The sequence below is a fragment of the Lolium rigidum genome, chromosome 3 (genome assembly GCF_022539505.1).
Source record: "Lolium rigidum isolate FL_2022 chromosome 3, APGP_CSIRO_Lrig_0.1, whole genome shotgun sequence".
NCBI lineage: Eukaryota > Viridiplantae > Streptophyta > Magnoliopsida > Poales > Poaceae > Lolium > Lolium rigidum.
This window is the reverse complement of record NC_061510.1, coordinates 40,858,859-40,872,522: the sequence shown is the minus strand read 5'-3', so window position 1 is coordinate 40,872,522 and position 13,664 is coordinate 40,858,859. Positions and strand designations below refer to the sequence as shown.

The window sequence follows — 13,664 nt, the reverse complement described above, 5'->3', positions numbered from 1 at the left end:
ACGCGCTGAAGAGGCAATCATGAATGAAGAAAACGAATGCACTAGTAGATAACTTGTAAGAGAGAACACATTTTATCATTAAAAACCTTATCATTTCTACACAGACAGGGCAACCAAATAATGAAAAACGCTCCCATCCTAACGATACGTGACTGGTATAAGGTATAACCTATGTGGATGACTGGCCATATAGCGCCATGAAGAATAATTGTTTAATAGTCTCTTCATGATGACAAAAGATAGACTTTTTTACTTCTATTCCAATTAAGTTTTGCCAGGTTGTTCTTAGTGAGAATTACCCCTCTACGAAGATATCACGTAAAAACCTTAGTTTTCAGCGGTATCTTTATTTTCTAATTTCTTTTATTATCAACTGGCACATCAGGCTAGATCAAATCACTATACATGGCTCCCACAGATAATTTTCTAATCTTGTGTAGATTCCAACAAAACTCGTCAGTTTCGTGCGTTAATTGAACCATATCTAAACACTGAAGCAAACCATTCTAGAATGCTAGCCTTGACCAACAAGATATCATATGAACGTCACATTCGGAGGTGAAGTTTCCATCACCTTTACTGAAGTATCTAATTTATGATGCACAATATTGTATATTGCAGATATTATTCGCCACTTGTCTTCCCAAAATCTTATCTGAGATACATCCTTGATAGAAAATGACACATGTGGAAAGAAGAACTTCTTTATCACCATAAGACCAGCCCAGAAGTGTGAGTTCCTAGGTTTCCAATAAACCTGGGACAAAGCCTTTGAGCGAACATAGTTTCTCTTCAGGTTCAGGATGGTTTGCCAATTCCCATATTTAATTAGAAGCTTGAATATTCCCAAGAAGTGCTGGGGTTTTTTTTACCTCAAAGTCATGAATACCAAGTCCTACTTGATCTTTTCTACGTCAAATAATATTCCATTTAGCTAGTCGATTTTTTTCTCACTATCTCCTTGCCAAAGGAATCTTGATTAGAAATAGTTCAATCTCTGCAAGAATCACTTGGGCAACTAGAAGAAGGAAATCATATACAATACCATATTGCTGAGTACTAAGTTAATTAGGATCAACATTTTCCTTTCTAACTACTTAACTATTTTTGGAGTCTTTCCTCGACGAGTTTCCATTTAGCATTTGTAAGTCTCCGCTAATGAATCGGAATGTCTAAATAACCGATAGGGAACTGACATATCCCATAGTTAGAAAGATCAGCATACTGGGTGGCCTCGTCTTGTGCCTCACCGAAGTAGAACAATGTACTTTTATGGAAGTTAACTTTAAGACCTAATAGCTTCAACAATTATGCCTAGGATATCACCCAATATATTAAATAGCATGGGTGATAATGGGTCGCCTTGTGTTAATCCTTTTTTCCTATGGAAGTATCTACCAATGTTATCATTGATTTTGATTGGAACACTTCCTCCGATAAAAACTTATGAATTAGATCACGCCACATCGGGAAAACATTTCATTCAGAGTATTTTTAGAAGGAAATACCATGTGACCATGTCATATGCTTTTTCAAAGTCAAGTTTTAGCATGATCCCATTCATCTCCGTTGGAAATCATAAACCGTTTATGCAGGGTCAGTACCCCATGAAAGATATTTCTTTCATGCATGAACACAGTCTGAGAGGCTCGCACTACATGACCATTCACCGAATTTTTCCTAATAGTTGTGGTTTTTGTGAAAATCTTGAAGCTTACGTTAAGAAGATAAATAGGTCGATATTGTCGGATCATTTATTCTTCATTTAACCTTAGGTAACAAAATCATCTCACCGAAATTAAGGCAAAAATATGTCGAGCTATCCTTCATGCAAAGCACTGAATAACGCCATCAGGTCCCATTTGATTATCTCTGAGAAGTTTAATATAACTATGCTGGGAAACCATCCAGTCCTAGGGACTTGTTCTACTCCAGTTTGAAAACAACCTTTTTTTACCTCATCCTTTGGATAAGCCGCAGTACGATAGACGTTTTCCTCATCGGAAACTCGGCCTTTAGCGACACTGTGGAAATATCTTGTGTTCGAGTCTCCTTCCAAAATAAATTAGACGTTAGACCGTTGGTACCATTTGAGCTTCTCTTCTCATAATATGCCAGCCATCGTCGTATTATATTGACTTTTATTTCAATATCTTGCGTAGATAGCGGCCTAACCTCAACGACAACCTCCAACTCATCAATCAAGGATGATAACTGAACCTTTTCACTTTTGAGCTGCCCAGCCAAATATCGTGCCCATCAACCAAGATATTTACACATAGCGCGTAGTTTATTATTTCACTTTTGAATGGGTTAACACCATCCACTCGCCTGTCTTACACATTTTTAACCAAATTCTAAAAACCTTCTCTGTGTAACCAATCAAGTTCAAACTTAAATTGATGTTTACGTGCGGTCTAGGTGTTTCAGTGGTTAAAAGTATGAGAGCGTGATTCGATAAAGTCTTCATCCGATGTAAAGCGCGTCCAACGGTAATTTTGATTCCCATTGTGAGTGCATAAGCACATGATCCAGCTTCTTGTGTGTCGGCTCTAGAAGACTATTTTCCTAAGTGAACTATCTCCCAATCATTAAACCTATTTCAAATCCAAGCTGTCTATAATATCACTGAATAAGAAAAACCAGTAACAGTCAAATCCGTCTCTACTTTTCTCATAAGAAAATCTTAGCAAATTAAAATCCCCACCTATAATCATAGGATGTGGATTATATTTAGCCAGATTAACCAACTTGCACAGGAAGGCATGTCTAGACTTATTCTAAGTTGCTCCATACACAGCGACAGGATTCTTGGAAGACGTTAAAATACTTAGATGGTAATTGGTATCGCCACATCAGTTAAGCGAGATATACTTTTCCTATTGTTGTTTGCAAATGTACTTTGTAATAAATGAAGTATAATTCTACATGTAATAAATGAAGTATAATTCCGACGCCATGGGAAATGGTTGTCCGTACCGCAAGACGAAGAACGATCATGAGGCAAGCGGCTCGCGGTCCGGCAAGAAGCCGCTGGTAGAGCGGTACGCCCACATCGAATTTGCGCGCAGCGGCTGGGAGGAGAACCGGACGGTGCCATGGCCGGATGCTAGCCTGCCCGTAGGCAGCTGGTACCTCAACTCCAGGCATGTGCCGGTCTCTCCCGTGCGACGCGAGGGCCGAGAGCGCCATGACGAGGTGCGCCGCCACCGAGCCATCTTGCCGCCCGATCTGCGAGAAGATCCGGTGTACGTGCTCAACTCCTACAACTGGATCTCGTTCGGGGCGCGGGAGTTTGACTCGCGTCGCCAAGCGGGATACCTCGGCGACGTCGACTACATCAACTGACGCCGACGAGGTTGACGACGACGAGAGCGAATGCGGTGACGACAACGTGGACGAGGATGCCGCCAAGGCCGAGTACGAGGCTGCATCCGATGACCATGTTCAAGGAGGAGACAACGGACACGACGAAAGCGTCCGGAAGTGGGATCCGGAGACCCAGCCGCCATACATTTGCAAGGAGGAGCCCATTGCCATCGCAATGGCCACTCTCTATGCGGGATGGCCTCTCCATCCAGCTTCGTGAGTCTTCGCTAGCGCAGGGGAGGCTGGCGAGTCCTCCGGCCACACGACGGCCTAGGATCTGTGTTCACCTTCACCACATCTTCCTACTCCGCCGACAGTCTGGCAGCAGTCACCGCGGGCTACCCTTCCTCCTCCACCGTCGGCGTTCCAGCTCCCATGGCGGATACCGGAGTTCATCGACCTTGTCAGTGACCACGAGCATTAGTCTGTAGCTAGGTTTTAGCAGGCTTTGCTGGCCCTTTTTATTTTCTATAAGCCTTTTAATGTATTTTTACAATTATGTAAATTATGGGTTTTCAATTAAAAAAGATTATGCGTTGGGCCACTGGGACACCCTTAGAGGTTAACGTATGCGCGGTCGATTTCAACCATTCGGCCCGATGCAAACAGTTGGTTTAAGTCCGTTTTAGCGTCCGATTTGCATCGCCCCGTTGAAGATGCCCCCGTTGAATATTATTATTCCTTTTTTGTTTTCTTGAAAATTTCATTTCTTAAACTCATTTTTTAAAGAAAATCTGACTTACGCGATAATTTCGGAATTTTCATAATATTTGAAAGCCCCACTTTTTCCTTTTTTCCAACTGGGCTAGCCCCTTTCCATTACTCTCATAACGAAAATAACAAGTCTTTTACAAGCAAGTGACAGGAAGAAGGAAAGGGGCAGAAAATAAGATATACTAGTTAGTTTCTGAAAGAAAAATGAAATTGGTTAGACCATGTCTAACAGGCCCCGTATTTTTTCGCCCCTTAAAACGCGAGTAGAGGGCCCTGTATTCACTTTTCGCCGGCCGAAAACTCGTCCGAGCTAGCAGACCCCGTATCCCCTCAAAAACAGGATTTTTTGACAAATTGGATATTAGAACCAACACAACATTCACATAAAATAAATGTTTTACATCACACAATAATCATCATAATTATTACAATAGTGTTTTTCGGAAATGTCAACAAATGTTCTAATGGAATAATTAAACAAATAACAAATGTTTCACACATTCAACAATAGGAAATGAATGTTTCGCACATACAACAATAGGAAATGAATGTAATAACTCATTGGCCATGCAACTGCCAATGGTGATCAATCAGATCTTGGGTGAGCTGGTGATGAGTCTCGGCATTTTCAATGCCTCGATGAGCTGCAAGAAAAGCTTCAATCCGATCAGGGTTCCTCTCGGGCTGCACTCGGGTGCCAACATTGTCATAGAAACATGGAAAGTTCAAACCTCTTTCATCTTCAATGATCATGTTGTGAAGAATCACACAACATGTCATGATATCAACAAGAGTTTCCTTGTCCCAAAACCTTGCAGGACCCCGGACAATTGCAAACTTTGCTTACAAGACACCAAAAGCTCTCTTAGTATCCTTGTGGCACGCCTCTTGATTTTTGGTGAAGCAAGCTTCTTTTCTTGTCAAAGCCTTGTCCTTTTTCTCTTTTATGGACTTGACAAGGGTTGCATAGTTAGGGTAAATACCATCTGTGAGATAGTACCCCATGGTGTACTCATTATTCATAACTTTGTAGTTACAAGTTGGTGCTTCACCCTTAACTAGTCTTGCAAACAAAGGGGATCTATTCAAGATGTTGATGTCGTTGAGTGTCCCCGGCAATCCAAAAAAAGCATGCCAAATCCATAAGTCTTGAGAGGCCACAGCTTCAAGAACAATGGTAGCATCACGGCTTTTGCCACAATACATTTCATGCCATGCTTTTGGACAATTTTTCCATGTCCAATGCATGCAATCCAAACTACCAAGCATCACCGGCCACCCCTTCATTTCATTGATCTCCATGAGGCTTTTTGTATCTTCCTCATTTGGAGCTCGGAGATACGTCTCTCCATACAACTTGATCACCATCTTGGCAAACATACGCACGCAATCCATGGTTGTTTGTACACCAATGCGAAGGTACTCATCGGTATAATCTGCCGGTATACCGTATGCAATCACCCTCATTGCGGCAGATATTTTTTGATATGGGCTAAATCCCATGACTTGGGCAGCATTTCTTCTTTGCTGAAATAATCGCAATTAGCCTCGCAATCTCTGACTATTCTCTCGAACAAAGTCCTACGCATTCGGTACCTTCTACGTAAGAGGCGGGGAGGATAGGTCGGTACCTCGGCAAAATAATCTTGCATCAGTTGTTCGTGGCTGAGTGCGCGGTTCCGCCGAATGCACATACGCCCCATCATGGATCCTTTCCGCTGATCCAGCAGCTTGGCGCGGTCCTCCATGTGCTTCATACCGAACAGGAGCAGCATCATCTCCGTCTCGTCGTCATTGAGCAGCTCGTTGAGGTCCGAATCGTCGGAATCCAACGAGGACCAATCGGTCGACGTCGCGTCCAAATCCGCCATGTGCACATCCTCCGAAGCCATCTACCACGGTGAAGCATGCATCAGCCCCAAACACCTCCATTTTACCGGCGAGAACGAACAAGAACGCGGCGGAATACTCACCGGCGAAAACGGCGGAGAAGACCGCGGCGGGGGTGCGGCGGCGCGCGCGGAGGGACGCGGATCTTCGGCGGGGGTGCGGCGGATGTCGACGCAGCTCGGAGCGGCTCGGCGGGCGGCGGAGGGGCGCGGATCTGACGGATTCCGGCGGTGGCGCGCGGGTGGCTGCGGCAGCGCGCGGGGGAAAACGGGTGGGGGAACTGAAATGTCCACGCACGGTTTCGGAAATGGGATACTGGTTTGGCCCTCTATCGCTGCTCCCACCCCGCACAAGTAGGGGCGAAGACCCGCCCCGTAATCGAAAACAGCAAAAATCGGAGCGGGGGCCGTTTTTACGGGGTCTGCTAGACGGCCGGGTAGAACGAAACCCGTATTCCGGCGGTTATTATACCGGTTTGGCCACGGTTCCCATAGGATGCAGTACAAAACCGGGTGTACCTTTGTAGTTGGTATGATTCCACCCGACGTCCCTATGGCCCTAGCGCCACCACGTCACCCTCACGGCTGCCCAGGCCGCACGGCAGTACACCTCTCATGTGCAGAGTTGGCGGGAGTCCTCCAAGTCCAACGCGGCAGAAGCCCTCCCTGAAGCAGCCGGCAGTTTCCGAAGAAACCTCCAACTCCGTGCGGTTATTGAAGACGAAGGAGCAAGCTGCCCAACCCCACCCAGCCCTCCTCCGATGCCTGTCATGCCTGCTCCGGCCATCCAGCTAAGCAGTACAGTATAGGGCAGTACCAGTCCTCCCCGATGCGCTGCATTGTCGCCGTCACGCTCGAAAGACATTGCTCCCGATCCAGATCACGCCATGACTTTGTAGTTCCAAAGGCAGCTACGTACCACCAGCTAGCCCCGTATGATTGGGTCCAGTGCCTACTCTCCATGTATGCGCTGCAAGTATCGGCGCACTGCATTCAGGTTCAGTGGATCGATCGATGGTGAACATCAGGATATATAATTCAGACACCAGCACATGTGAGTTTTCTTTTGGCCTCAAGCCCACCACCAATCGCACAAAATCCAAATTTGTCATCCATGTGCTAGTCCATACAAAAAAAAAAACAGACATCCGCCAAATTTTATCCACGCATGATTTTGTTTCATCTGCTCGTGGATTCTCGGTCTTTGACAGTCTTGCAACGTCAAACACTTGCGGACTTTCTGTCCAGCACACTAGAATAAGGGCACACACACATGGCTGCCTTTCTCTAGTCAATCCTCTAAAGGCTCTTTTGATTCATAGGATTTGTATAGAAATTATGTAAGATTTAGATTTTATAAAAAAAAAGTTCTACATAGGTTGCAACGTCCAACATTTGCAGGCTTTCTATCCAGCAAACTAGAATAAGGGCATACGTCGACATGCCTACCCTTAGAGCATCTCTAGTCAATCCCCTAAATGGTTTTGGATGAGTAATTTTTTTATTTTAAGAGGCTAAATTAGACCTAACCGTTTCTAAAAGGATCTATCGAGTAAAAAAATTACTCATCACGTTCTTCGACTCTCAAATATACTCGGCCACCGCTCGTCCAGAAAAAACCATGTCCTCCACCCGGCCCTAACAAGCACCTCCCCAGGCACCGCAACGTCGTCGGCGTTGCCTTCAGCAACCACCATTAGGCTCTGCCAAGACCCCGCAGCCTCCTTCGCCCTCTTACCTCACTCCGACTCGCTCACCGGTTGCCGCCGTCGCTGGAATCAAGCTACAAGCTCTGCAACTTTCATGTCAAGTCAATTCTAACGCACAGAACTACAACCGGCGATCGGCAAGCTTCCTTCTCCGAGCACCTTTGTCGTTTTTCTATAGTCTCAAAGCCCTGGTGCCACACGCTCGTTGATGCAGTCGGTGAAATCGGGCCATAGCTCTACCGCTGCCACGTCGATTTGGTCGGCGGAAAATTCAACCCGTGACCAGCATTCGTCCTCTAAGTCCCTCCATCAACTTATGACTGTCTCGCAACCCCCGCTAGCCTTCTCACATCTTCGACATCGTCTCAACACCGACGGGCGACCTTCTCATTCCTCGAAGTGTTCGACGAATTGGCTAGGTGGGTTTCTTTTGCATTTTTTCATTTTGTTTTCCTTTTTGGCAATGGAATTCAACCTAGTCAGTTCTATAGTGTAGATGAAGAGGTTGCGGGAGAGAATCTTTGGTGACTCTTCGTCGTCGTTGGAGGAAAAAGATGATGATGATTTCAGAATTGTCATGGAGCCGCTTTTAGGGAGTTAAGGGGGAAATGTTCCCTTTCTTATTTATTTCTCCTCCAACTATGGAAAAAAATCATACTGTGTCAAATCTAAGAAAAATGTTGACGCCATCATAAGAAGAAAGGGTACTAAACTTCAGATTCCAGAGACGAACCTGAAGAAAGAGACGAGCTCAAAATGGCAGGGCAGCTGCTCACGAGGCTACCCGCTCGACCCAACCAACCAACCCATGATTGACATGGACCCGGCCGTGTGCCCCTGTAGGCACGTACTAGTACACTTGCCAGAAGCACACAACCCGTCCACCTGCGGTCCTTGCCGCGATCGACATTAAAATGATCCTGACAGCGAGGGAGATGATCCACGCCATGTTCTCGGCGAGCCGCTTCACGTGGCCACTCGCGCTCAGGCTCACCTCGCCGCTGTTGACCGCTACCTTGGAGTAGCTAGGCGCGCGCGGTGGTTGGCCGCCGCTGCGTCCCGCCCCGGAATCTGTTAGGTGCTAACCTTGGATTACGCTTTGAAACCTGCATACTTTATGCTGTATAATGCATCTCGTGTTACAATGTGGCATGCACGTATGTGCATTGCGTTCCGTCTTGCACAGAGAATCGGGTAGGGATCGGCGGCAATGGGGAAGGCGGGCAGGTGGCTGAGGAGCTTCCTGGCCGGCGGCAGGGCGAAGGATGGGAAGAGGGACAGGCCGCACGCCGAGGCGATGCAGGTCACGGCGTTGCCGGGAGCGACGCCCAAGGAGAAGCGGTGGAGCTTCAGGCGGCCGGTGGTGCTGGCGGCCGAGCAGCGTGAAGCCACGGACAGCGTCGGCGCGTCTCGGTCGTCAGCGGCATCCGAGGCGGGGTTCGATCAGAAGACGCGCGCAGTGGCTGTCGCGGTGGCCACCGCGGCAGCGGCAGACGCGGCGGCCACGGTGGTGCGTCTGTCCTCCCGCAAGGCGGCGCCATCGCCACCGGCAGGCTTCCTCGTCGAGGCGGCGGCGGCTGTCAGGATTCAGGCGGCATACAGGGGCTATTTGGTAGTATACCACAATCATGGCCGAAACGCTTCACTGATTTTTCAGAGTTGAGAGCATATTCGGATTGACTGACAAGCGTGCGTGCGTGCGTGCAGGCAAGGACGGCGCTGTGCGCGCTGAGGGGCATAGTGAAGCTGCAGGCGCTGGTGCGAGGGCAGCTCGTGAGGAAGCAGGCCAAGGCCACGCTCCGGTGCATGCAGGCTCTCCTCGCGGCGCAGTCGCAGCTGCGCGCGCAGCGCATGCGCTTCCTCCAGGAACACCAACCTCACCAGACACCGCCGCCCAGGCCGCGGCCGTCACCGAGCCACCCGAGGCACCGCAGGTCCTCCTACGTAAGTTCACCTCCTACAGTTTCAGCAGTCGGCGGTAGCTCACGGAAGAGTGTGACATGAAGAACGATGGTTGCATTTCGGTTCGTATTGCAGGAGATGGACAGGTCGAGCGACGATAGCGCCAAGATCGTCGAGATGGACAACGGCGAGCAGCCAGCAGCGCGGCGCGGCCGGGTGAAGAGCGGCGACAGGCACTGCTCCACCGTCGAGTACCACCACCAGCACGGCGGCCGGTGCTCGCCGGCGCCGTCGGCCATGACCGAGATGAGCCCGAGGGCGAGCAGCTGGCACGTGGAGGACCACCTCTCCTTCGGGAGCAGCCCGCGCTCCCAGACCCAGAACGCGTCGGAGCTGCCGTTCCCGAGCTACATGGGCAACACCGAGTCGTCGAGGGCCAAGGCGCGGTCGCAGAGCGCGCCCAGGCAGCGCGCCGCCGCGGACGCGCTGGAGCGGCAGCCGAGCAGGAGGAAGGGCGCGGAGCACCGGAGCGTGCCGAGGGGCGCCAGGATGCAGCGCTCGTCGTCGCAGCAGCAGGCCGGCTCCGCGCCGCGGCCGTCCTTCTTCAGGCCGTGGTCGACGTCGGTCAAGCTGGACTCGTCGACCGCGTCGCTCATGGACAGCGAGTGCGGCTCCACCAGCTCCGTGCTCACCGCGGCAACCACCGTGTCCACCGTGTACAGCCGGACCCGCTCGCTCGTCGGATTCGAGGTGAGAAATTTATGCCCCAAGCCACTGACAGAACTACTGCATACTGTACTTGTACCACTTGTTTTGACAGTGGTACTTGTACCCAAAAAAATTCCGTCGTCGTGACAAATCGCGCTTTTTCTTTCAGATGCGCAGGGGACTGTACTGATTATGCCCACAGTTCCAATTACTCCCGGCGTGCAGTGCGAAAAACAAGAAAAAAAAACCCTGGAAAAGTTATCAGTTTGAAAGTCTGGTAGTAATGTGTGTTGAGAAAGAACAGAGCCTAGTTGAGAATTGAGAGTTTGTACTTTGTATATATACGTGCGAGTCAAGTGTACATTTTATAGCGGAGGGTGTGTGATGACAGTTGCAAGGTGTTAATTTAATTAATATATCAATAAATGTATGTTAGGAATGATCTATAAGTTTGTAAAGTGTATAAAGCTCTTATTTTTGTAAGGAGCCACTGATTCTTAATCGACTCAGAATTAATTTAATTGCCAGTTTGGCAACGTTATCTATGTCAGATCTAACTCATGCCACCGGAAGGAGGTATAACAGCTAATGAATCAAGCCCCCACGTCGCCTCCCACTTGGGCGACTCGGGCGGAAACCTTAATCGCCGCCTCTCCTCTCCCCCCTCCTCCAGCATCCGCTCTCCCTACCGCCTACAGCGCGCACATGCGGGCAAATGCATGTGATGCTCTGGGCGGTGGCAGGCAACCCTCTCCCGTCGTGCGGGTTGATCACCGGTTGGTTGCGGGGCTGGCCAGAGGATCGGTGTGGCGGGTTCCTCGGCGGGATCCGGCGTGGCGGCCTCGAACTGTGGATCGGCGACGCATCACGCTTGGCTGCCCCGACGTGGGTTGTGGCGACCGGGTGATGCTTGGTGGTGCGGCTGGCAGAGAGGGTGACCCTGACAGCGTGGATTCAGCGTCTACGGCGGCGTGGTCGTGCCTAGTGGTGGTCGATGGGTCCTCTGCGCCTCTCCCTCCCGGCGGCTCACGGTGGTGGCCTACTTCGGGGTTGGGGTGGCGACGGACTATTCGTCGCCAGGTTTGTGGTCGGTGGCAGCCTCCTCCTCCCCCGATGAGGTCGACCGGCAGGATATCACCAAATTCGCTTAGACTAGTTATAGTGAGGAGTAGCATAGAGTAGTAACATGCACATATTACTCTATGTTGTTGCCTCCATAGTGGATAGTAACATATACTACCTCCGTCACAAGAAATAAGGCGCACGCGTATTCCAAGGCGAACTTTGACCATAAAAATTGAGCAACAAAATCTTGGTTATATTATATGTAATTAGTATTGTTGGATTCGTATTGAAAAGCGCTTTCTAATGATGTTAATTTCATACAAATTTACTCTATGTGGTATAGTGCAAGATATATTTATTATGTTGTAGATTCATCTTGTCTTGGAACTGTGATGTTATGCTAACATAGTGCAAATTTACTCTATGTTACCACCTAAGTCTCTTTCTTCATTTATTAGCATGTCATGTCGCCAAAATGTATTGAAATATGTGGTGTTACTGCCTATGTTACTCCCACTATGAGTAGTCTTAGCTCCCAGAGAAGAGTACAAGCAGGGTTTCAAACTCACAGTGGTCACTACGAATACAAGGTCATGACATTTGGCTTGAGTCTCCAGCAACATTTCAAGGGGCAATGAATGCAACACTGAAATCATTAGAAAGAGACACCGCAGATCCTCCTACGTAAGTTCACCCTACAGTTGCAGCAGTCGGCGGTAGCTCACGGAAGAGTGTGGCATGAAGAACGATGGTTGCATTTCGGTTCGTATTGCAGGAGATGGACAGGTCGAGCGACGATAGCGCCAAGATCGTCGAGATGGACAACGGCGAGCAGCCAGCAGCGCGGCGCGGCAGGGTGAAGAGCGGCGACAGGCACTTCTCCACCGTCGAGTACCACCACCAGCACGGCGGCAGGTGCTCGCCGGCGCCGTCGGCCATGACCGAGATGAGCCCGAGGGCGAGCAGCTGGCACGTGGAGGACCACCTCTCCTTCGGGAGCAGCCCGCGCTCCCAGACCCAGAACGCGTCGGAGCTGCCGTTCCCGAGCTACATGGGCAACACCGAGTCGTCGAGGGCCAAGGCGCGGTCGCAGAGCGCGCCCAGGCAGCGCGCCGCCGCCGACGCGCTGGAGCGGCAGCCGAGCAGGAGGAAGGGCGCGGAGCACCGGAGCGTGCCGAGGGGCGCCAGGATGCAGCGCTCGTCGTCGCAGCAGCAGGCCGGCTCGGCTCCTCGGCCGTCCTTCTTCAGGCCGTGGTCGACGTCGGTGAAGCTGGACTCGTCGACCGCGTCGCTCATGGACAGCGAGTGCGGCTCCACCAGCTCCGTGCTCACCGCGGCAACCACCGTGTCCACCGTGTACAGCCGGACCCGCTCGCTCGTCGGATTCGAGGTGAGAAATTTATGCCCCAAGCCACTGACAGAACAACTGCAAACTGTACTTGTACCACTTCTTTTGACAGTGGTACTTGTACCCAAAAAAATTCCGTCGTCGTGACAAATCGCGCTTTTTTCTTTCAGGTGCGCAGGGGACTGTACTGATTATGCCCACAGTTCCAATTACTCCCGGCGTGCAGTGCGAAAAACAAGAAAAAAAAACCCTGGAAAAATTATCAGTTTGAAAGTCTGGTAGCAATGTGTGTTGAGAAAGAACAGAGCCTAGTTGAGACTTGAGAAGTTGTATTTTGTATATATACGTGCGAGTCAAGTGTACATTTTATAGTGGAGGGTGTGTGATGACAGTTCCAAGGTGTTGATTTAATTTATATATCAATAAATGTATGTTAGGAATGATCTATAAGTTTGTAAACTGTATAAAGCTCTTATTTTTGTAAGGAGCCACTGATTCTTAATCGACTCGGAATTAATTTAATTGCCAGTTTGGTGACGTTATATATGTCAGATCTAACTCATGCCACCGGAAGGAGGTATAACAGCTAATGGAACAAGCCCCCACGTCGCCTCCCACTTGGGCGACTCGGGCGGAAACCTTAATCGCCGCCGCCCCTCTCCCCCTCCTCCAGCCTCCGCTCTCCCTACCGCCGATAGCGCGCGCATGCGGGCAAATGCATGTGATGCTCTGGGCGGTAGCAGGCAACCCTCCCGCGTCGTGCGAGTTGATCACCGGCTGGTTGCAGGGCTGGCCAGAGGATCGGTGTGGCGGGTTACTCGGCGGGATCCGGGTGGAGGCCTCGAACGGTGGATTGGCGGCGCATCGCGCTTGGCTGCCCCGGCGTGGGTTGTGGCGACCGGGTGATGCTTGGTGGTGCGGCCGGCGGAGGGGGTGACCCTGATGGCGTGGATTCAGCGT

At 49.8% G+C, this 13,664-nt stretch overlaps 1 protein-coding gene across 2 annotated transcripts; it reads left to right on the top strand.

The window, feature by feature from the left end:
* Positions 1 to 8,705: 8,705 nt before the first annotated feature.
* LOC124695771 (protein IQ-DOMAIN 19-like) lies at positions 8,706 to 13,099 on the top strand. 2 transcript variants are annotated; one of them, XM_047228587.1, is made up of 5 exons: positions 8,706 to 8,759; positions 8,868 to 9,293; positions 9,389 to 9,625; positions 12,132 to 12,746; positions 12,875 to 13,099. In XM_047228587.1, the coding sequence occupies exons 2-5, from the start codon at positions 8,892 to 8,894 to the stop codon at positions 12,893 to 12,895; spliced, it is 1,275 nt and encodes a 424-aa protein (XP_047084543.1). In that variant the 5' UTR covers positions 8,706 to 8,759; positions 8,868 to 8,891; the 3' UTR covers positions 12,896 to 13,099. The 2 variants fall into 2 exon arrangements, with proteins under 2 accessions (XP_047084543.1, XP_047084542.1); XM_047228586.1 differs by having other exon boundaries at positions 8,754 to 9,293.
* Positions 13,100 to 13,664: the final 565 nt, after the last annotated feature.